A 19,238-nucleotide genomic window follows, 5' to 3' on the forward strand; every position below is an offset into this window, starting at 1 on the left:
TGAAAAGGGAGATCAGAGAATGCCACAACATGGGAAGAAACTTTGTCTCCAACGATGTTCATTAGAGATGTTCTTCAAACCTTTACATGAGTGAAGGTCGAATGAAAGAATAGCCTTGCTGTAATAAAGCAGTTTGTAGAGCTATTAGCAAAGTTTTCACTACTTCTTCTCTACTATTATAACCCATTAAACCCACACGCCATACTTTACCCTGCAATTCACCCAAACCGTTGCCTATTTCAATTCCAAAATTCTGAAGCATATAGGATGTAACAGCAGTAGCTTGAATACCCTGACAAGAATACTATCACTATAATGCGAGAAATCCAAGTCAATCACAACCAACCTGAGGTACCTGAATAGTAGTTAGAGTGGGAAGTCGGTATTGTTGAGATACTAAACAAGTCAAACCCAACTCTTTCAGTCCTTTCCAAAATTGCAATGCATTTCTTTCATGTCGAAGCCAACGTTGTTCTAAACCTTCTTCAGCGACTAAAGAAAGCGCTTCTCTTAATCCATAACACATATTGATAGGTGCTGTGTGATGATAGGAACGGTTGCTATCCTTATTCAAGTAGGAAGCTATCAAGTTCATATCCAGATACCAATTCTTCACATTACAGCGCCTTTTACGTAGCTTATCTAAAGCTCTTGGACCAAAAGTTAAAGGTGCAATACCAGGAGGACAACTGAGGCATTTTTGACTCCCGGCATATGCAGCATCCACGTTCCACTGATCAATATGCAATGGTACACCAGATATGGAGGTTACTGTATCTGCCACAAGTAAACAATCATAATGATGACATATATCTGCAGCCTCTTTCAACGGTTGACAAGCACCAGTCGACGTTTCTGCGTGAATGAGGGCAAGAACTTTCGGCCTGTGCTTCCTTATGTGTTCTTCCAAGTCCTCAACAGAAAATACTTGACCCCAAGGAACCTGCAAGGGAACCACTGAAGCACCATAACGTTTTCCCATTTCCACAAGTCGATGACCAAAATAACCATTACAGCCAACAAGAAACTTGTCACCAGGTTCAAGCAAGTTACAAACACAAGCTTCCATAGCAGCTGAGCCTGTACCCGAAACAGGTATAGTGAATTCATTGTTGGTTTGCCAAGTATATCGAAGGAGTGTCTATTCATTGGATAAATATTATTAGACAGGATAGTTAAAATATAATAATGAAATACCTTAATTTCCTCCATAACACGAAGGAAAGCTGAATCCAAGTGTCCAATCTCTTGCATAGAGAGTGCCTTTAACACTCTAGGATGTGGATTGCAAGGACCTGGACCACATAAGAGACGATAAGGAGGATCTAGCGGTTCGAATAAAGGAGGTTTCTCAAAGACTAGTTTGTCTTGTCTCAAGGTACTTGACTTGATCTGCATTTTTGAGAACACTAGATGAGTGAATTTGGTCTTATGGAGCTCAACAAATGGATGCAGTGCAATCTCTCATTGTTCAAAATGCAATCATTCATACTGATTTAAAGGCAAAATAGAAATGCAACATTGGAACAGTCTATGTCGCTTCTATAAGGTTAAGATGGTTGGAGGTATGATATTTCTTATTTATCGGACCATCATCAGTTTATTATAAGAAAAATGAAATAGAGTAGGCTAACAAGGAGAATAGAGAAAACACAAACTGATCAGTTTTGAAACGAATGGAAGCTCAAGAGTGCTCTTTTGTAAAATAAATCATATATTGATTCGTTTTCTACGAGATGAAATGCTTCTCTTTTGGAAGTATTGAGATGGATCGTTTCACACCGTTACCTGTGGATTTACATCAACAGTACTTGTGCAAGGCACAAAATGTAACTTTTGGTCTTTTTCAGGTCTAAAGAGTTTAACAAGCTTAGTAGGACACAAAGTCTTGGGAATATTTCCTAACAGCACACAAACGAATAAGTGGAGCTTATTGGACACTTACTTCTCTCGACTTGTTGCATGCTTTGGAGACGACCGACGAAAACGCTATCATTTCTTGGATATTTAGTTGTCAGCACGAATCAGGTAGGAAAATACAAGTCTTTTTTACAGGTATTCAAAACAAACTATAAGGCGGTTTTGGAGGAAACGTGGATCAGGATCCCAACTTGTTGTCAACTCTAAGTGCCGTACAGTGCCTTGCATTATATCGTCGTTTAGATGAGTTGGACAGTGAAAAGGTTATTTCTTGTAAGTTGGACACCTTTATTTCAATCATATTGATAATCTGTGGAAGATATCGCCAGTCTTCAACTTTCCGATGGTTCGTTTATGGGCGACGTTTGGGGAGAAGTAGATAGTCGTTTTACTTATGCGGCTATTTTATGTTTGAGCATTCTTAAACGTTTGGATGTCATTCGTGTGGATAAAGCTGTTGAGTTTGTGATATCTTGCTTGAACTTTGATGGTGGTTTTGGGTGTATTCCAGGTGCAGAATCACATAGTGGCCAAGGTATATCATACCTCGAATTTCAGATATTGATACTAAACAGACCGTAGTATTTTGTTGTATTGGAGCGCTTTATTTAACAGATTCGCTTTATCGAATTGATCAGGAACTCACTGGATGGTGGCTGGCAGAGAGACAATTGAAGAATGGTGGCTTGAATGGGCGTCCAGATAAAAAGGCAGACGTAAGGAACTCTTCAATCATTTTGTTCGACTATTCAAGTATATTATAAAGGTTTGTTATTCGTGGTGGGTACTTTCTTCACTTGCCATGTTAAACAAGTTGGATTGGATTGATTCATCCAAGCTCATTGAATTTATTCTTCATTGTCAGGTAATATACTTTGTGACATAAATTTGTTTGTTTTTACAAAAGTTTCAAGGATTTGGAAAATGGTGGTATAGCAGACTATCCAGATGACCGTTCTGATGTCTTTCATACTTTCTTTGGACTTGCCGGGCTTTCCTTACTTGGTTGTCCACAATTGAAAAGAATTCATCCTGCTTATGCCTTACCACTGGAAATAATTTCTTGATAGTGATGAATATATATATAGTTGCTATCTTGCCATGTTTTTGTAAGGATGGCAAATCAGTTTCTGGTGGTTATTCCAATGCATGTTAATTGATAAAGTTGGCTGTGAGAGTTACTTTTTAAGCAACAAAAAGAAGACTTGTGTAAGTAAAGCATTTGGATTCATAAGATACATCGGTCCATGGATAACGGACAGTTGAATTATAAAATCGTCTAATGATATACTTTATAGTCTCTTTGGTCTTTTCATTTAGAAAAATTTCAAGTCCATGAAATGATATTACTTTCTGTTTGAGCTATTTATCATGCACATTCAAAAGTATTCGAATCTTTTGAGTCAGACTGACAACTTGAATTTTTGAGGTAAAAATACGCGATCGCTTATTTCTGTTCATCTTTCCCTTTACAAAAGTTTTATACACTACATTTCTTCCCCATATTATTGCAGAATTTTATTTCTTTAAATTATTCTTTTCCAAAGGCTCATCATTCTTCATTTTACACCTTGCATATTAGGCTCAAAAGCAAAGATGATTCATATCCTTGTAGAAACTGTAAGCTGTGAATTGTGGAACTTTATGGAATATATGTATAGGAACTTTTTGTTGTATATGCATCAGTTAAAGAATAACAAAAACAAATGTTTACTATAAACTATCAAACTAGATAAAAGCTATTGAAAGTGTCTACAATACTTCACCAATAACAACTGAAAACTCTGGTGCTATTTCTTCCATAAACACCTTGGGTATATTAGCTTCATTCAACCACTGACAGTATTCCTCGAATGTATAAGTATCTCCTTCCGTGGTATTGACCAACATGTTGAGAGCAAATAGTAATGGATACGCTGGTGCACTTCTCTCATTATTTGGAAACATATCGATGATAACTATTCTTCCATGGGGTTTCAAAGCTTTGCCAAGCTTTTGAATCAATATTCGAGAGGATTTTTCACCCTCCGAATGTACAATATTTCCAAGAATGACAATATCATATCTGTTTTCTCCATAATCAAGTTGCTTCAAGTCTCCGGCTAAATAGGAATATTGTTTCTGTACTCCGTGACGTTGGACATAAGTTTTTGTTAGTTCCAGTATTTTGGAAAAGTCTTGTGCTGTCACCATCACTTTATCGGATTTTTCAGCTAAAAGAATACTCCACACTCCTGAACCACATGCAATATCCAGTACTTGTAATGGAATATTGACTTTGTCTTGTAATAAAATATCAGCTAAACGATTGGAACGACCAATGCTCATTGCATGCAACGACTTGACCAAATGAGGAAAGAATTCGGTTGCCTTTTGCTCTTGTTCCAATGCTCTAGGAGGATGACCTGTCTTGATTACTTGATTTAAATGGGACCACGTATTCCAAAGATCGTCTATTTCAAACATAGCACCTATATAGTCAGCACTTGTTTTCACTAAAAATCTGGAACTTATGGGCTCCAATTCATAGTTCTGTTCCTTTTTCTTCAGAAATTGCAAACCCACCAATGCATTCAATAGCATGCGCACACCTCGAGTAGTGGCATTTATAGCAGTCGCCACCTGTTCCACCGTAGAATTGCCTTGAGAAATACATTGAAAAATATCCAACTGCACTGCCGTCATCAGAGTACGTGAACTCGTATAGGCATGAAACATATGGCTTATTTGTTGTAGTTGTTGCTCTTTGATATCTTGTGACATGTAGGGGTTAGTATTTGAGAAAAATAACCAAAAATTGTTTCCGTAGTGCAGTCGAAAACAGATCGGCTACATAATGGACAGCAAGTCGGTGAAGGGGGAGAGAAATTCGAGACAGCACGACAACGATATCCTCATGAACTCGGAGAGCAAAGTGAAATGTATTCAAGGCGATTTTCTAAAAGTTAAAAACTTCTCGTTTCCTTTAGTGTCCTTCTATATTCTGTAATTATTCTTTTTGGTAGAAATAAAGACTTTTCCTTGTTGGTCTTCGTACTTTAACATCCACTTGTATTTCAATTTGACACCCAATGGAAGAAAACACTTATGAATGAAGAAACGGTACAATCTCGTGTCCAAAAAGTTTCTCAAAGCCTCGACAGACACAAATGTACCTGATTTTGTCTTGGGCAGGATACACAAGTGCCTTTTTCAAATTAGACAACTTGCTTCAGAATAGAATACATGTTGGACCTGAACCAATCAATGTCTGCAGAAATATATCATAAAGTATATTTCAAAGCAACGCTATGAATACAGGCTTCCTATCACTTATTTCTCAACAAAATTCTTTGAAACTGTTTTCATCCAACCTGTATGCTGATAGCCTTTAACAAGCAATCAAGCAGCATTAATAACAAATGAAGCACAAAGGTTGTTGAAAAAAACAATGCGAGTCGAGTCTTGACGAAGAGAAACAAAAGAATATTCGCTCCTAAACTTTGAAAAGTAGTAGTATAACTCAAAGACATTCCAATGAAAGAAATTGTGCTACATTTGAGAATAACATTACGGGTTCTATTATGCACAAACATATGCTATATCTCCCACATATTGGTACTCGCTATTAAACTGGAAGATACGAAGTTTGCCAATATGAAGAGCACAAGCATACATAATGTCATCCCAATTTTGTTTTCAAGTTGTCTTCATGCTATTGAGAATCGTAAAAGTATTATTCCTATAGAGCAAAGGAACAGTTTCTTCCGAAATGGGTAAACAACTGTGATGAGAATGCAACTTTTCAGCACTACCAAGAATTCAATATCAAATAGAATAGTTTCAATTGGGCTTACCTCCAAACAGCATCTTCTGTATATTTGCGACGCTCAAAATGACAATAATATAAAAACTAATTCAGTGTCTTTCAGATCTGCCAATCTTTTGCTTAGAATAAACTTACCAATAATATAGCCATTGCAGTTGCAAGACTTGCAATAAGGAGTTCACCTACTTTTCGTGTCCATCTATCTACAAAAGGTGGCACAGTTGCATAACCTATTGATAGTCCAAAAGAAAGCCGCTTCCATTCGATCCTAATATGAATTATTTCAAAAAAAAATAGTCAAGCAATATATGCAAAAGTTTAAGAAAAGTATTAAATATACCTTGAAACATCTATTGAAAATGTAAGAACACCAACGGTATATTCATCTCCAAGTTTCCATGAATCAATTTGCTGACTTTCCTCTGGACTTGGCTCGGAGTAATTCCACCTTAGTTTGTGCGTCTTCACATCATCCATCCAAAGAAAGGGATACCAAGCAATATAAGGATGTGGATGACTTGAAGTTCTTGCTTCTTCAAATGAATGATAATTGTTTCTCATAGAAACATAAGGAAAATCATAGGTGGTTGGATCATCCCATAAAAACTGCTCTGCACAACCAAAGACAAAGAATTTCAAGCAAACTTGGTCAACGGAATTTGGTTGCTTGTTATAGACCTGAACGAGCCAAAGTGAACTGTTTGGAACCAATAATATATCGTTACTAGCCACTGACGCGGTGGCATGTAAAAGAGTAAATGAGAGCATATGGTTTTCTGATACGGTCTCCGCTATTGATATATCAAAAGGTTGTTGATGGTTCCATTGAATTGACTGAAAAGACCAGCCTTGTAAGTCGTCAACTTATCAAGCAATGATAAGCATACAGAGTAGACTAACTTTTCAAAATATCTTACCTTTGTTGTTCCACTGGATATCGTGCAGCACTGCACCCGCCAAGAAGATGGCGTCAGGTGTCACTGTATGAATCCTTGTACAGTCCAAAGTGTCGTTGTTAGGAACCGTTTCCACTGAGAGCAAAGGATACCGAACGTGTTGTGGTAGCCACAAATCCAATGCAATAGGATAAGTTCCTAAACTGAGTTCATACCATATATCTCTTTGTTGTACGTGGTTTGTCGATCTCAACAAGGTCAGACTACGATCCTTTGTCAAACCGTAACATGAACGATAATCGTCACTCACCTGTCACCAGAGCAAGAAAAGCTTTCCGTTGTTTCAAATCGAGGAATTGTATTGACTTGGTGAAATTCAAACGAGGCAACAGTTTTCAAGCAACTATACAGTATCCAGAGACAAGGAAGAAGACACTTCTGTATTTGACATTCCATATAAAAGACGAATTCCCAGGTAAACGGATGATGATAATATTCAGTATGTAGATAGCAAATATAAATAGTAAGTATCAGGAAACTTAAGGCAACTGTACTAGAAGAAGTATTATGTTTTTACAGACTGACCACTTGAATAGGTAATCTAGGAAAATACAAAACTATTAGGAACGCTTGTATTTTGCTCACTCTATACGGTAGTGCCTTTGACGAAGTCGAGAGAAACATTTATAACTCAAAGCAACTCTATTCAACATACACAACTGCTTCAAGGGCTGCAAGCATACCCAGTTTGACTTACTGTTCTTGGAGGACTGAGATTAACAGCTCTGAAGAGAAAGAAACCAAAGAGTAGACGTTTTAGGTGCAATACTTATTCACAAAGTTATGGGTTAACCGTTCAGACATACACTTAAAGGACACAAACCACAACAGTCGTTTGTAAAACACAAAAATTTTTACCTTGAAGGCCTAAAGTACAGAGGAACTGTTCTGCTTCTTTTGATAGAATGAAGCTTATTTCCTCATTCTTTCCATAGTCAAACACTACAAGTCAACTCTCTTATTGTTCATCTGTCTTATATCAACATTTAAGTAAGTAAAGTTCTGTTTCAAGGAGATTCACGATAACAATTTGAGTTGTGTGCTTTTAAAAAGTGATTGTCCAGTTCTAGTCGCGGCAAATTATTCAATAACCGTTAGTTATAGAAACTTGAAAAATATAGTGATAAGAATGCCTCGTCGAGAGAAGATAAGCTCTTTTTACCAGAAAATTTCAAGTGTGTAAGTACAGTGCAATCACTCCTTGTTCAACTCAAACATCATTTCATTTACATTTCTGAGTCAATCAGAAATGAGTTGCTCCAGTTGCAAAGAGCGTTCCTTCATCTCTACTGAACAAGTTGCAAAATATTACAAAAATGTTGTGACAGGGAATAGTCGTATTTCCTGTCCTTGTAGTTCTGGAATACTTACTAGTAAGCAGCAGGAGATACTGAGCTCCATTCATCCAACTATTCTTGAGAAATATTATGGCTGTGCTAGTCCCATACCTACAGCAATGGAAGGTTGTACTGTATTGGATCTGGGATGTGGCACAGGTAGAGATGTCTATTTATGTAGTGCGTTAGTTGGAAATAAGGGAAAAGTTATTGGAGTGGATTTACTTCCTGAAATGTTGGAGATTGCCTCCCAATACAAGTCTTACCATGCAGAAAAGTTCTTTCAAGATTCTTCTCAGAGCAATGTTCAATTTTTGAAAGGACATATTGAGAATCTAAGGGAGATAGGAATTGCAGATGGCTCTATAGATATTGTCATTTCTAACTGTGTCGTCAATCTTTCAGACGACAAGGTAAGAAGAAATTGACATAATAAGAAGCTCTTTTGTGTAGTATGAATAGGAGAAAATATTCAAAGAAGTCGCAAGAGTCTTAAAGCCTGGAGGTGAATTTTACTTTGCTGACAAATACATAGACAGACGTTTAAGTGCAGAGGCAAGACAAGACCTTGAGTTGGTAGGGCAATGTTTAGGAAAGGCAATGTATATCCAAGACTTTGTATCACTTGTGAAGAAAGCAGGGTTTTCTGATATTCGCCTCGTCTCAAGTTCTAAAGAACGACTTTCACTTGAAACTGAAACAAAACTGAATGGTGCTTCTGCCTACTCTTGTGTATTCAGAGCATTTCGATTAGAACATTTGGATGAGTGTTTAGAAGACTATCAAGAAACCGCTATCTTCCATGGTGCAACTGATGTAGACAGAGATACTTATCAATTCGATTGCAATCTCAAGTTTCTCAAGGACTTGCCTGTCTCTGTTGATGGCAATACTGCTGAAATTATTCGCCATTCGAGACTTTCTCGTCACTTTCACGTGACAGATAGAAAGTCTCATCAAGGGCTGTTTCAACCTGAGAAACAGCTTCCCATGAGTTTGATAGTGAAGAATCAGTGTTTTGAAAAGAAATAATTGCATTTTTAGTATAGGATTATCATATTGTCTCTGTAGCAGAATTTTGTTAATAAAGTTTTCTAGTTCATCTAGCATAACAGCAAACTTTAAGGCGATTGCTAGGCTAACTTGACATTCATCATTGTAGGGGTTATATTCTTCATTGTAGCCTATTCTCTAGGAGCGAGTCCAGTACCTTGGACAATCTGTGAGGAAGTATTTCCGACTGATGTACGTACAGCAGAAACTTTGGTCACCATATTCTTTTTCAATGTTTTCAGCATTGCACTTTCTTTCTCTTGGCATTTGATGGAAGCTGCAAGGATTATTTGGGTTCTATTCAAGTTTCAACTTTTTAGGAATAATAATGCAATTTTCAATTCCTTCCTGAAACCAAAGGATATACCCTGGAACTAATGAAAGTCGTATTCGAAGGAGGACTATTTGCTATAGTATGATATCATATCCGTTCAGGTTGGAGAAGTCTTCGAAAGGAGTTGGTCTACCTGAATCCAATGGCACTCTTATTTCACTTTATCATAAAGCTGTGCCATTATCAAGATCAAGAGAATAAGAATTACTTCTTCATTCAGATGAGCCAGTGAAGAACGGATAAATGTTACTATTGCATTTTGTTCAAAATAAAAAGATATTCAAGTCATTGTTTGCGTCAGCATAGGCAAAAAACCACATTCAATCAGAGCTTCCATCAAATAATTTAGCAGCAAAAGTTATTTTATTGGTAAATAAAATTAAAGCTCGGTTAATCCGCCTTCATAACCACACACCACCAAAGAGCTGTTGAATAGGGAAGATAATCAAACATCCAGCTTCAGCTAAAGATGTGCGCACTCTAGTCCACCTTGATCAATTTTATAACAGTACTAGAATAATCTCTCTGGATGATGAGTCCTAATACTGGAATATTATCGTTTGCACCAACAAACAAGCGAAGATCACAACAATTAGAAATTGTTTTACAAACTTCGTCATATCGAACGGGAGATGTGCATCCCGTGTCTATACGTAGCGTAGGACGGAAGATTGAGTCGATATCACGAAGACGAATAAGAGCTCGGCGTTGGAGCAAAACAGCTCAACAGAGTCTTTTTAAGTTTCATACTATCTCAGAATGGTTTTCTGAATTGTGACGTAGATCATCTTTAGAACAGTCTTCGATATTTTTCTTGGAATACTTGGACTGTCTTGCAGGTCAACTTCTATGTTTGTATGAAATAAGAAAAGGAATTCAACAATTGAAATTCACATCAATCAAATAGACATAGTGAGACATCAAAGTGATAGAAACAAATTTATCCATAATGAATACTTTTTGCACATTTTTGTGAGGAAACTTGTTCTATCGAATTCATGTTCCGAAATCGCTCAAGTTTAAAATTCAAGAATTTGTAATGTTGATATAAATCTTCAAATACCATTGGTTCAATTATTGTCGTCTCTCAAATAAATTTTTGGTGCAAGTGAAAGCTTTTTATACAAAAGTAAAATATTGAATGAACTCGAGCAATGTTGTCGTTAGGGAGAATTTATAAGTGTCAAATTGCCATAAACTCCGAGAATTATCATGAATAATTCAAATAATTTTGTTCCAAGTCTTTAAAAAGAAGCAGAATTCGATCCGCGAGTAATTTTGAAGACAAGTACTTTCTCGACTGACAAATAAAACGGACCAATTTTCCAATACTTGATAAAATAATGTCTTTGAATAGAGGATTTTGAAACAGCAAGTAGAATCATTTTTTTCATTTCTGCACTTTATTCCAAGAAACACTGTTGCAGGTAAAATTTGTTGAATGTATTTTTCAGGTATACCGAGTAATTTTAGTGAACTCATTCTAATCACTTTGATTATTTCCAATTACGGATAAAAATCTAGATCCATAGAGAGTGGTAACTTCTTCCGGTGACAGCGCATACTTGCAAAGAAACTCTTTTCAGTCAAACTATGTATCACTCCATAATTATTCTCCTTTTTTGTGTATTTTCTTCCACTTGCATAACATTCAAATACATTCTTTGGCGAATATTCTTTTATAATTCTGTTCCCGTCGAACAAACTTGTCTTACACTTTTGACTAGTTCATATCCTGACATTTTCTGTAACACGTATGTGAATGCAAGGTAATTCAGAACCTGCTGAAGAGTTAATACGCTTTGCAAAAATTCTTTTGAATAATTCATGTGTCTTCGATCTAAGAAATTGTTCCACACGAGTGGTTGAACAAACAACCAGTTGACAGCTAAAAGGAATGTTAACCATTCCCTAGTGGAGCCACTTGCAGGTCAAGAAGCACATGTTCTTAAATAAAGTTGTCCATAATCTTCTTCATAAGATATTCCACTCTTCAATATCCAAATGATTGTTATCTCTATCCATTGAAACTTGGTTGGTTTATTTCGTGTTCACAATGTACTGAATGCAAAAGTATTAAACGCTCCCAAATCAGTTCATTGTGCCATTAAAAATATCAAGTTAAAGCACTTCAATAAGATTTCAATAAGATAAGCGATTGGGCTCTTTGAAAGTTGCAGCTAAGATTCTGCCATTTCCTCGAAAGATGGCTCACTAGTCTACTTTCTAAAGTTTTTAGACACACAAAGTATCAAATCTAGTCCTCTTGATTGTAATTGAAGAATGAAAATACCATCTTCATTGGATAAGATTGCTTCACAAAAGAAATTCCAAGCATTACGAGGAATATTAATCCTTGAAGCTCTAAATTGTCCTGATACTCCGAAATGGAAAGAAGACATACTTTTGGAAGAGAAATCCGTCTTTCTGATTGAGGGTTGTTGAAAGTTTCAAAAATATAACCTTCCACTTTTTTATTTTTACATAAGCTGATTTCTCGCAACTTGGAATAGGAACAAAATCGAAGATGTAATACCAAAGCAAACAATACTTCGAACTGTAGTACGCCATGCGTCGCAGGAACATGAGTGAGAGTCAAGCTGGAAAATAAGTGACAAATAAAACGAATTATAGGAACTTCATGACAGGAACGTTCAAGATATTTCAAAACAATTTTTGAAGAAACCAACTTGCAAGTATAATAAAAACCAAAGTGGCTTGCAATATTCAGAGTAAATTCAGTATATTCGCTAAACTTCAAACGACCAAAGAATGTTTCTCTCTAATGAAGAGGATTCCTTAAGATACTAGCAAAAAGCAGCGTAGAGAACACAGCATATCCTTTAGGTCCCATTCTCTCCCACTCTCAAAGAAAGATTTTTAAGCATAGGAATTGTTTTGTACCGTGTTCCTTAATTCTTCTTCTGATAGTCTCTCCATTGTGGTCCAAAAAACTGTCGACAAACTGGAAGTGTCTCATGTAATAAATAATGCCGTGCCTTTTCATAACAATACTTGTATTCGGTTGGTCTATACATTATGTAACTTGTAAGTTGCGTGTCTAATGCTTTCAATCAGAGATAATTTTGAAAGTAGTGAATGTCATCTCCTCCATAAAAATATCCAATCGAAACACTTAGACATAAATGACACAATAGTTCCTTGTTCAACAGCTTTTCCAGTTGATGACGAAGTTCCCATAATGTTAATACATGCGTCAAATGCAATATCTGATAGCCCACGCACATCTTTCCTTGAAGCCTCAATGACACGTCAATCTCTATAGGACAAATGGAGCTTGTTTGAAATGTTAAGACCAATATGATCTCTTGGATAATAAAAGATCAAGTGACAACAATCTCATTGGGTGGGATTTACTTGCATCTTGTATATTTGGCAATATTTGACTAGGTCACCATAAAACTTTTGAAATACCAAAACATCTTCGAATATTCTGTGCTGTCTGGAGGATCGTTTCCATATTTTGTAGGCAGGTCCATTAATACTATTATCATTATTATTATCAATCTTCCAAAATGTTGTTATGATTGAATTGATAGTAGCTCAAAGTCAGTTTTAAACTTTCCTTCCATAGTATATACAGGTTTTGAAACTTTGGAAATGTGTTTCTTTCAGAAAGAGTTCATATGCTACAACAAAACGATTAAAAATGTTGGGTTGGTCCGAAATTATTTTATTCGTTTTGCTAATAGATTCGAAAACTCGTCTAGTGCCTTGTTACTAGATCCTTCAGTATGGAGAAAATAATTTTTCTAAACTATAATATGGAGTAAGGTTAATATGGTGTGATTTTCTCAACTTTCCTATCTAGAAATACTCTACCATCTTCATAGGATGATGAGACCCTGAGAACAACAAGTTGAAGTATAAATTTGAAATTGTAGAGAACCCTTCAATACGCTCTTCTAGTCGGATAAAAAAGTAGAGTAATATTCTTTCTGGAGACAAGTAAAAGAAGACTAAAGACAAACATGAATAGATGTAGCAACAAGTTGCCAAGTTTTGAAATTGTGCAAAGTCCAAACTATTTCGTCGTTTTCAATGGAAATAAACGTCAAAATCAGAGCTCAGCTTTGTTCTTATAAGTTTCATTTATGTATTATACAGCACGTAACAATGGAATATGTCATCCAAATCGTGCAATTGTAGTAGGAGGAATAAATTTGCTCAAATTTGATATAGTTTTTGACAGTTTCTTATAAAACAGCACCTGATTTATAACAACTTTTGAAAGTTTCTATTTTAGGAAAATTTCTCAGATATTAAAACAAGATATTCCTAAATATTTTTGGAAAGAGATAAAACTATTTCTTGTACGGTTGAAATGCCAATATTTCTCGAATGTGGATTATCCACAGACCTGAAAGCGTTCCTTAAATTCGATAAAATGTCTTTGCCAATAAAGTTTTCTACATCAGCTTCAGAAAGAATAACCAATTCACAGTTGTGAGGAATCACGAAATCTTCAACACCATCGCCAGATGAACAACAACGACTAGAATGATTCAAGTCCTCAGATACATTGGTAGCCAACTGAGTACTCATAATAATCAACATACAATGCCATGTAGGATGACTAGTCAATACTTGATCATGAACTGGTTTTAAAAACTTGTGAGCTTCTTCCAAAATTTCATTCCATCGAATACCATTACGACTCCATCGGCCTTTACAAGCAATACCCACAATCATCAAGTTCTTCTCATTCGTTCTTCCATGCAACTTGAATAATATATCTGGACTATGGGATGTTGAATGAAATGGAATATATATCTTTTCAAATTCTAAAATTTCTTCCACTATCCTTTCCCATTCATCATTGCTTCCAAATGTCATTCTCTCTGCTCCTGATACAGCTCTGGTATAATGTATACATTTCATATAATAAGCAGCAGATTCGGAAGAAAATTGTAAATTCATTTCATTCCAAAAACGAGACAATTGACCAAGAGTAGAAAACATTGAGCTGTTTGTAGGATGCCGAGAAAAATGTAAATAAAACAGTGTAGCAATAAGACCTTCCAAAATTCGACATTTCGACTCATAAAAGAATTCAACAGATTGAGACTTGAGAGTTTGTAAAAGTAACCATTCTAAACGATCATCCTTTAAGCCTTGGTCAACATATTCAATCAATAACTTGGGAATCAACACTTCATAGCGTTCGTTGCGGTCTGGTTCCATAACCAATCGACGATAGAGACACATATCTGTAACTAGATCAAACAAAAACACATCAGAATTTGAGCTTATTTGCACAGTTTCATCAAAATCAAATCGAATACGATACAAAGATAATAACGTAAGCATTCTTAACAAGCGCTTACGCTGCTCACTGAGACTTATCAGACGAGGTAAGAATGGCGCAACACAATAATTTGTTACTAGAAAGCTATTCATTATGATCAAGAAGGTTTCCTTAGATAATAAGAAATTGTTGATGAATGATTTATACAGCAAAAGGTAACTGATTGCTCGAACAAGTAAACGAGGAACACCACCAGTCAATTCCAACAACAATTCTGCAAGTTCACTAGTTGAGAAGTCTTCGTGACAAAAAATTTCTGAAACCTTTGGGCTCCCAGGGAATAAAAAGGAAGAACTTTTCTCCAAATGTTCCACGATACTATGTTTCTCAAGCGGCGAAAGAGGAATAAATACTAACTGAACCCTTGAGACTGAAGCTACGTAATTGTATATATTTAAGCCTTCACTTTTCCCAACAACTATAAAAAACAAGTCGGGTTCTTCACACAGTTGACTAATGATACCGATAAAGTCGTTGTAAGGTCGAACTCTATCGTCATGGGTTCTCTTGAAATGAAATTCGTCGAGACTTTCGTCTAGGACACCAACTTCATCAAATGCTATCAGAAGATATTGATCAGAAGGAATCCTTAGTATATCTCGTAATAGTGGAACTAAGTTGGAAGGTTCCATATCCACCTTTTCGAAGGCTTCTTTCTTTGAAAATATTTCAGCGCCAACTTGAGAGTGGGCGGCCTTGATTAACAAATAGTAGACTGCCCATTCCAGGTTGCGTTCTTTCGGGTCTGTGGGCTCCAACTCCCTTAAATCGACGTACAACACTGAAGCCCTTTTTAATTTCTCCAAGAAACCTCTTCGGTTGGCCTTCTCAGACTCACAAACGTGATCGAGACCTATCAGTGCACTTTCACCCATATTATTCACTAGTTCCAAGTAACTTTGTACGAATTTTGTCTTCCCACTTCCGAAGAGGTGAGGACCAAAGGGTATGACTGGTTTGAAAGGGGGACCAAGTTTACGGAGAGTGTATAGCCTAAATAACTGCTTTGTTACTACACGAACATCATTTTCTCGGTCTACTAACACCATGTCATATACGGTTTCTGGTTCAAGCTCACTAGACATATCGCAAGCTATGAAGTAAACTATGCGACAGTAAAATACAACAATGATCGATCAATCTTCTTTAATAGTCCAATGCTCAAACTCTTGATTGAGACGAAAGTCTTTTGAAGCTTTGAACAAGTCTTGATAAGAACATGATTTGCCTCTTAGATAAAGACTATCTTTTTCATTTTTTTGTAATAAAGAGTAGATATTGGTTTGTGTGCGATTGTATATAAAAACAACTTCTCTGAGCTATTAGAAAATAGACCAGCTAAGGAACCTTCAACTTAAGGCGAACTATAAATAAAGTCTTTGACGAATACAAGACCTTGTATAAAACCCAATCGTCAACACTTTAAGACACTCTCCTGAGAAGTAACAAGAAGCAAACAAGACCTGTCAAACTGTGACAGTGACTTTTACAACAATAGGCTTATTTTGATTTTCGTGGTTAGTACCATATTAAGACAATAATCCTCAGAGTGAAAGCAAATAAGTTGTAACCGAGTTTCAAACATACAAAAAAAAGTTTACTTGCTCTTAAAAAGAAATCACAAAGTGAAGGATTGATTAAAAGTCTATTGCCAACTCAAGAAACTGTTACGGATTCTATCAAGTAAATCTAATCCAAAATCCCAAAAAGTAGGATTGTGAGAAACACCAAATGCTCTTTCAAGTCCATTCAATATTTCTTCGTCAATCAGCATTTCCATATCTCTTTCACAAAGAATAACAAGTTCACAGTTATCAGGTACTTTGAAAGAATCATTTCCAATAAACATTCCACTGGAGTAACAACGACTCTGATTACCCAACTCATTAGAAACATTCAATGATAACTTTGTACTAACGATAATAAGCATACAATGATGATAATCCATTGCACTGGATAAGACTTGATCATAAACAGGATCTAAAAATTTCTTGGCTTCATCTATAATATCTGACAAGCCAATTCCTTCCGACCTCCAACGTCCTTTACATGCAACTCCAACAGTAAGAACTTTGGGTTCCACAGGAGATTGTAATTTGAATATAATATCAGGACTATGAGAAGTAGCGTCCAAAGGAATGTAAATAGTCTCTAAATAAAGTGTCTCTCGAATAATCTTATTCCATTCAGTATTGGCAAAAGTTCTTCGACTCTTGTTCGATTCACTTCTTGTTTCTCTAGAACTAACAACAGACTTGATATAGTGAATAGGTGATATTGTACTGATTGGAAGTTTCATTTGTTTCCATATCGGAGACAATTGACACAACAATCCCTCAACTCATTTCGATTCTTTGAAGACAACATCAAAACTAGTCGTAAAGCAACAATTCCTTCAAATACACGACACTTTGAATAGAAGAAACAATCTACTGGTTCGACATCAAGTGATTCGAGAAGTATGTTTTCCAAAGAAGATATGGAAGGGTCCCTCTTGAAGATTCCAACAAATACTTTTGGAATCAGGACTTGAAAAGTATTCTCGTCAATAGGATATCGATATAATCCCATTTCAGTGACTGCATCATATAAAAAGGACTCCGAGGTCAATATATCATCTACTTGAAACGGTATACGAAAAAGTGCCATCATCAAAAGTAAATCAAAAACACTTTTTCTATCTTCGTCCAAATTCAATATTCGTTCCACAAATGGTTCAGCACAAATTATTCGGAAATCATAGTCATTCATACACGTCAAACATTCTTCTTTCGATATGAAAGGCTGATTTCTTGCTATTATATAATTCAAAAGCATATTCACTGCACGAGTCAACAAACCAGGAACTCCACCTGTACATTCCAATAATGAGTCTGCCAATTCATTTACTGAAAATGAAGAACTACATAAGACATTACAAACTGGAACTTGAGTAGGTGTCTTTAGAAGACTCTTTTCAAGGAATTCAACGATACTGGAAGCGTCCAAAGGTGATAAAGAAATAAAATGTAGTATAACTCTCGATAGCCCAAAAGCCACATCATTCTTAATACTTAAACCCTTGCTTTTCCCAACAACAATAAAAAACAAGTCGGGTTCTTCGCACAAATGACTAATGATACCGAAAAAGTCATTGTAAGGTCGAACCACACCTTTGTCATTCTTCTCCAGTTCAAAAAAAGTTCCCTTTGTATCAAACACACCAACTTCATCAAATGCCAACAAAAGATATTGATCAGAAGGAATGTCTAAGATTGAACGGATTTTCTGAACCAAAGCATCACTCCTAAGTTTCAGTTCCTTGAAACATTCGTCCGGGTCTGGTTGCGGAAGACCTGATTGCAAAAAAGCAGCCTTTACTAACAAATAGTAGACTGCCCACTTTAGGTTGCGTTCTTTCGGTTCTGTGGGCTCCAACTTCCTCAAATCCACAAAGAGCAACGAAGCCCTTTTCAGCTTCTCCAAAAAGGTTCTTCTCAAAGGGTCTGAAGCAAAATTCGACAGAAAAGTTTCACCAAACCTTTGCACCAACTCCAAATAGGTTCGGGCAAAGGTCGTTTTGCCTGAGCCAAAGAGATGAGGGGCAAATGGTATCGTCAAGCGATAGTTGCAACTACTTGTTACACCCCTGAGTTGCTTTCGGCCTTTATGAAGATAATACAATTCTTCTGTCACAAAAAAAACATCCCTTTCACGATCTACCACAACAGACTCAAAGTTGTCCACAGCTTTCCACTTTTCATCCAAACTCGCCATCGCCAAAGAGAAATTAAACAACCTTCAGTTTATTTCGGAGTACAAATATAAACAAATGAACGATTGACTGTTTGTCGGTCACAACAACAACAAGGAAAACAGTAAAGGATACCAATCCAACTTCTTCTCTTTATCAACTGACGACTATGTCATACCCTTTATGGCTTGGACTGAGATGACTACAACTATGGCAAGAACGATCAATATGGCTTTTTCAACTATCGATATTCTTATTCTCGTATGCTAATATAATGACAACTCTCATAGGGTACAAGAAGGATCGGAAGAAAGCCAATGTTTATTTCACAAGTTTTTTATGCTCTTTGAGAGTATAAAGCTATTAAACATGGCCCATTCTCACATAGATAAGAAAGTTTCTTTCAGAATTTTCGAGAGTAGTCAAGAGAGTTCCGAGCAATATAGATTGTTCATGAAGAATTTGTTCCATAGACGTCTCTCTCTAGATTTTTCTGTATTTTATGGAACAGTTTTTACGTCACTTTTGCTTCATTTCGAAACACGGAACTAGAGTATGAACCAAGTCATTCTCTTGTGTAGTCTATTCAAAAGCTCCAGTTGAAATATATTATTTAGTAGAAATGCAGAAACTCACAAGCACAGCACTGCTTTATTCTCAGCAATCATCAAATTCCTTTCTTACGATATCATGACAAACGTGCAAAGAAGGATCCAAAATATCTCGTGGTGTTATCAAAACTCAGAAACAACATGACTCACACGACGA

The 19,238-nt window shown here is 36.2% G+C and overlaps 9 protein-coding genes across 10 annotated transcripts; 3 read left to right on the forward strand and 6 right to left on the reverse strand.

Moving 5' to 3' along the window:
- Positions 1-1,515, reverse strand: Gasu_31580 (alanine--glyoxylate transaminase / serine--pyruvate aminotransferase). The gene is made up of 3 exons (XM_005705984.1): positions 1,198-1,515; positions 347-1,141; positions 1-292 (listed from the first exon to the last, which is right to left on the reverse strand). Exons 1-3 carry the CDS (start codon positions 1,396-1,398, stop codon positions 83-85), a joined length of 1,206 nt encoding a protein of 401 aa, XP_005706041.1. The 5' UTR covers positions 1,399-1,515; the 3' UTR covers positions 1-82.
- A 230-nt stretch (positions 1,516-1,745) lies between these two features.
- Positions 1,746-3,589, forward strand: Gasu_31590 (protein geranylgeranyltransferase type II). The gene is made up of 7 exons (XM_005705985.1): positions 1,746-1,829; positions 1,878-2,028; positions 2,077-2,193; positions 2,240-2,455; positions 2,503-2,636; positions 2,687-2,785; positions 2,835-3,589. The coding sequence occupies exons 1-7, from the start codon at positions 1,767-1,769 to the stop codon at positions 2,985-2,987; spliced, it is 933 nt and encodes a 310-aa protein (XP_005706042.1). The 5' UTR covers positions 1,746-1,766; the 3' UTR covers positions 2,988-3,589.
- A 25-nt stretch (positions 3,590-3,614) lies between these two features.
- Gasu_31600 (O-methyltransferase) lies at positions 3,615-4,725 on the reverse strand. Its single transcript, XM_005705986.1, has one exon. The coding sequence runs from the start codon at positions 4,681-4,683 to the stop codon at positions 3,673-3,675; it is 1,011 nt and encodes a 336-aa protein (XP_005706043.1). The 5' UTR covers positions 4,684-4,725; the 3' UTR covers positions 3,615-3,672.
- Positions 4,726-4,830: 105 nt separating this feature from the next.
- On the reverse strand, positions 4,831-5,475 carry Gasu_31610 (uncharacterized protein). The gene is made up of 2 exons (XM_005705987.1): positions 5,274-5,475; positions 4,831-5,225 (listed from the first exon to the last, which is right to left on the reverse strand). Exons 1-2 carry the CDS (start codon positions 5,430-5,432, stop codon positions 5,184-5,186), a joined length of 201 nt encoding a protein of 66 aa, XP_005706044.1. The 5' UTR covers positions 5,433-5,475; the 3' UTR covers positions 4,831-5,183.
- Gasu_31620 (hypothetical protein) lies at positions 5,041-7,775 on the reverse strand. 2 transcript variants are annotated; one of them, XM_005705988.1, is made up of 7 exons: positions 7,210-7,775; positions 6,935-7,177; positions 6,646-6,887; positions 6,069-6,591; positions 5,864-5,996; positions 5,757-5,812; positions 5,041-5,710 (listed from the first exon to the last, which is right to left on the reverse strand). In XM_005705988.1, exons 2-7 carry the CDS (start codon positions 7,078-7,080, stop codon positions 5,599-5,601), a joined length of 1,212 nt encoding a protein of 403 aa, XP_005706045.1. In that variant the 5' UTR covers positions 7,081-7,177; positions 7,210-7,775; the 3' UTR covers positions 5,041-5,598. The 2 variants fall into 2 exon arrangements, with proteins under 2 accessions (XP_005706045.1, XP_005706046.1); XM_005705989.1 differs by having other exon boundaries at positions 5,481-5,710.
- Positions 7,776-7,785: 10 nt separating this feature from the next.
- Gasu_31630 (arsenite methyltransferase) lies at positions 7,786-9,146 on the forward strand. The gene is made up of 2 exons (XM_005705990.1): positions 7,786-8,434; positions 8,484-9,146. Exons 1-2 carry the CDS (start codon positions 7,934-7,936, stop codon positions 9,051-9,053), a joined length of 1,071 nt encoding a protein of 356 aa, XP_005706047.1. The 5' UTR covers positions 7,786-7,933; the 3' UTR covers positions 9,054-9,146.
- A 789-nt stretch (positions 9,147-9,935) lies between these two features.
- Gasu_31640 (uncharacterized protein) lies at positions 9,936-10,621 on the forward strand. Its single transcript, XM_005705991.1, has one exon. The coding sequence runs from the start codon at positions 9,938-9,940 to the stop codon at positions 10,184-10,186; it is 249 nt and encodes an 82-aa protein (XP_005706048.1). The 5' UTR covers positions 9,936-9,937; the 3' UTR covers positions 10,187-10,621.
- Positions 10,622-13,628: 3,007 nt separating this feature from the next.
- Positions 13,629-15,915, reverse strand: Gasu_31650 (archaeal ATPase). The gene has a single exon (XM_005705992.1). It carries the CDS (start codon positions 15,820-15,822, stop codon positions 13,708-13,710), a length of 2,115 nt encoding a protein of 704 aa, XP_005706049.1. The 5' UTR covers positions 15,823-15,915; the 3' UTR covers positions 13,629-13,707.
- Positions 15,916-16,260: 345 nt separating this feature from the next.
- Gasu_31660 (archaeal ATPase) lies at positions 16,261-18,585 on the reverse strand. Its single transcript, XM_005705993.1, has 2 exons — positions 17,079-18,585; positions 16,261-17,019 (listed from the first exon to the last, which is right to left on the reverse strand). Exons 1-2 carry the CDS (start codon positions 18,491-18,493, stop codon positions 16,383-16,385), a joined length of 2,052 nt encoding a protein of 683 aa, XP_005706050.1. The 5' UTR covers positions 18,494-18,585; the 3' UTR covers positions 16,261-16,382.
- Between the last annotated feature and the right edge of the window lie 653 nt (positions 18,586-19,238).

Source organism: Galdieria sulphuraria (genome assembly GCF_000341285.1).
Source record: "Galdieria sulphuraria unplaced genomic scaffold scaf_24, whole genome shotgun sequence".
NCBI classification, from domain to species: Eukaryota; Rhodophyta; class Bangiophyceae; order Galdieriales; family Galdieriaceae; genus Galdieria; species Galdieria sulphuraria.

Excerpts from the sequence above, each read along its gene's own strand:
- Gasu_31580 (XM_005705984.1), bottom strand. The coding sequence starts at position 1,398 with ATGCAGATCAAGTCAAGTACCTTGAGACAAGACAAACTAGTCTTTGAG. Across the intron at positions 1,142-1,197 it reads GTGTTATGGAGGAAATTAAG|ACACTCCTTCGATATACTTG; the intron begins GTATTTCATTAT and ends TCCAATGAATAG. Across the intron at positions 293-346 it reads CTACTATTCAGGTACCTCAG|GGTATTCAAGCTACTGCTGT; the intron begins GTTGGTTGTGAT and ends TATTCTTGTCAG.
- Gasu_31590 (XM_005705985.1), top strand. The coding sequence starts at position 1,767 with ATGGATCGTTTCACACCGTTACCTGTGGATTTACATCAACAGTACTTG. Across the intron at positions 2,456-2,502 it reads AGAATCACATAGTGGCCAAG|TATTTTGTTGTATTGGAGCG; the intron begins GTATATCATACC and ends AACAGACCGTAG. Across the intron at positions 2,637-2,686 it reads GTCCAGATAAAAAGGCAGAC|GTTTGTTATTCGTGGTGGGT; the intron begins GTAAGGAACTCT and ends TATATTATAAAG.
- Gasu_31600 (XM_005705986.1), bottom strand. The coding sequence starts at position 4,683 with ATGTCACAAGATATCAAAGAGCAACAACTACAACAAATAAGCCATATG.
- Gasu_31610 (XM_005705987.1), bottom strand. The coding sequence starts at position 5,432 with ATGTCTTTGAGTTATACTACTACTTTTCAAAGTTTAGGAGCGAATATT. Across the intron at positions 5,226-5,273 it reads TAAAGGCTATCAGCATACAG|GAAGCCTGTATTCATAGCGT; the intron begins GTTGGATGAAAA and ends AATAAGTGATAG.
- Gasu_31620 (XM_005705988.1), bottom strand. The coding sequence starts at position 7,080 with ATGGAATGTCAAATACAGAAGTGTCTTCTTCCTTGTCTCTGGATACTG. Across the intron at positions 6,888-6,934 it reads TTTTCTTGCTCTGGTGACAG|TCTGACCTTGTTGAGATCGA; the intron begins GTGAGTGACGAT and ends AAAGGATCGTAG. Across the intron at positions 6,592-6,645 it reads TATCCAGTGGAACAACAAAG|TTGACGACTTACAAGGCTGG; the intron begins GTAAGATATTTT and ends TTGCTTGATAAG.
- Gasu_31630 (XM_005705990.1), top strand. The coding sequence starts at position 7,934 with ATGAGTTGCTCCAGTTGCAAAGAGCGTTCCTTCATCTCTACTGAACAA. Across the intron at positions 8,435-8,483 it reads TCAATCTTTCAGACGACAAG|GAGAAAATATTCAAAGAAGT; the intron begins GTAAGAAGAAAT and ends TAGTATGAATAG.
- Gasu_31640 (XM_005705991.1), top strand. The coding sequence starts at position 9,938 with ATGATGAGTCCTAATACTGGAATATTATCGTTTGCACCAACAAACAAG.
- Gasu_31650 (XM_005705992.1), bottom strand. The coding sequence starts at position 15,822 with ATGTCTAGTGAGCTTGAACCAGAAACCGTATATGACATGGTGTTAGTA.
- Gasu_31660 (XM_005705993.1), bottom strand. The coding sequence starts at position 18,493 with ATGGCGAGTTTGGATGAAAAGTGGAAAGCTGTGGACAACTTTGAGTCT. Across the intron at positions 17,020-17,078 it reads TCTTCAAAGAATCGAAATGA|TACAATATCACCTATTCACT; the intron begins GTTGAGGGATTG and ends ACTTCCAATCAG.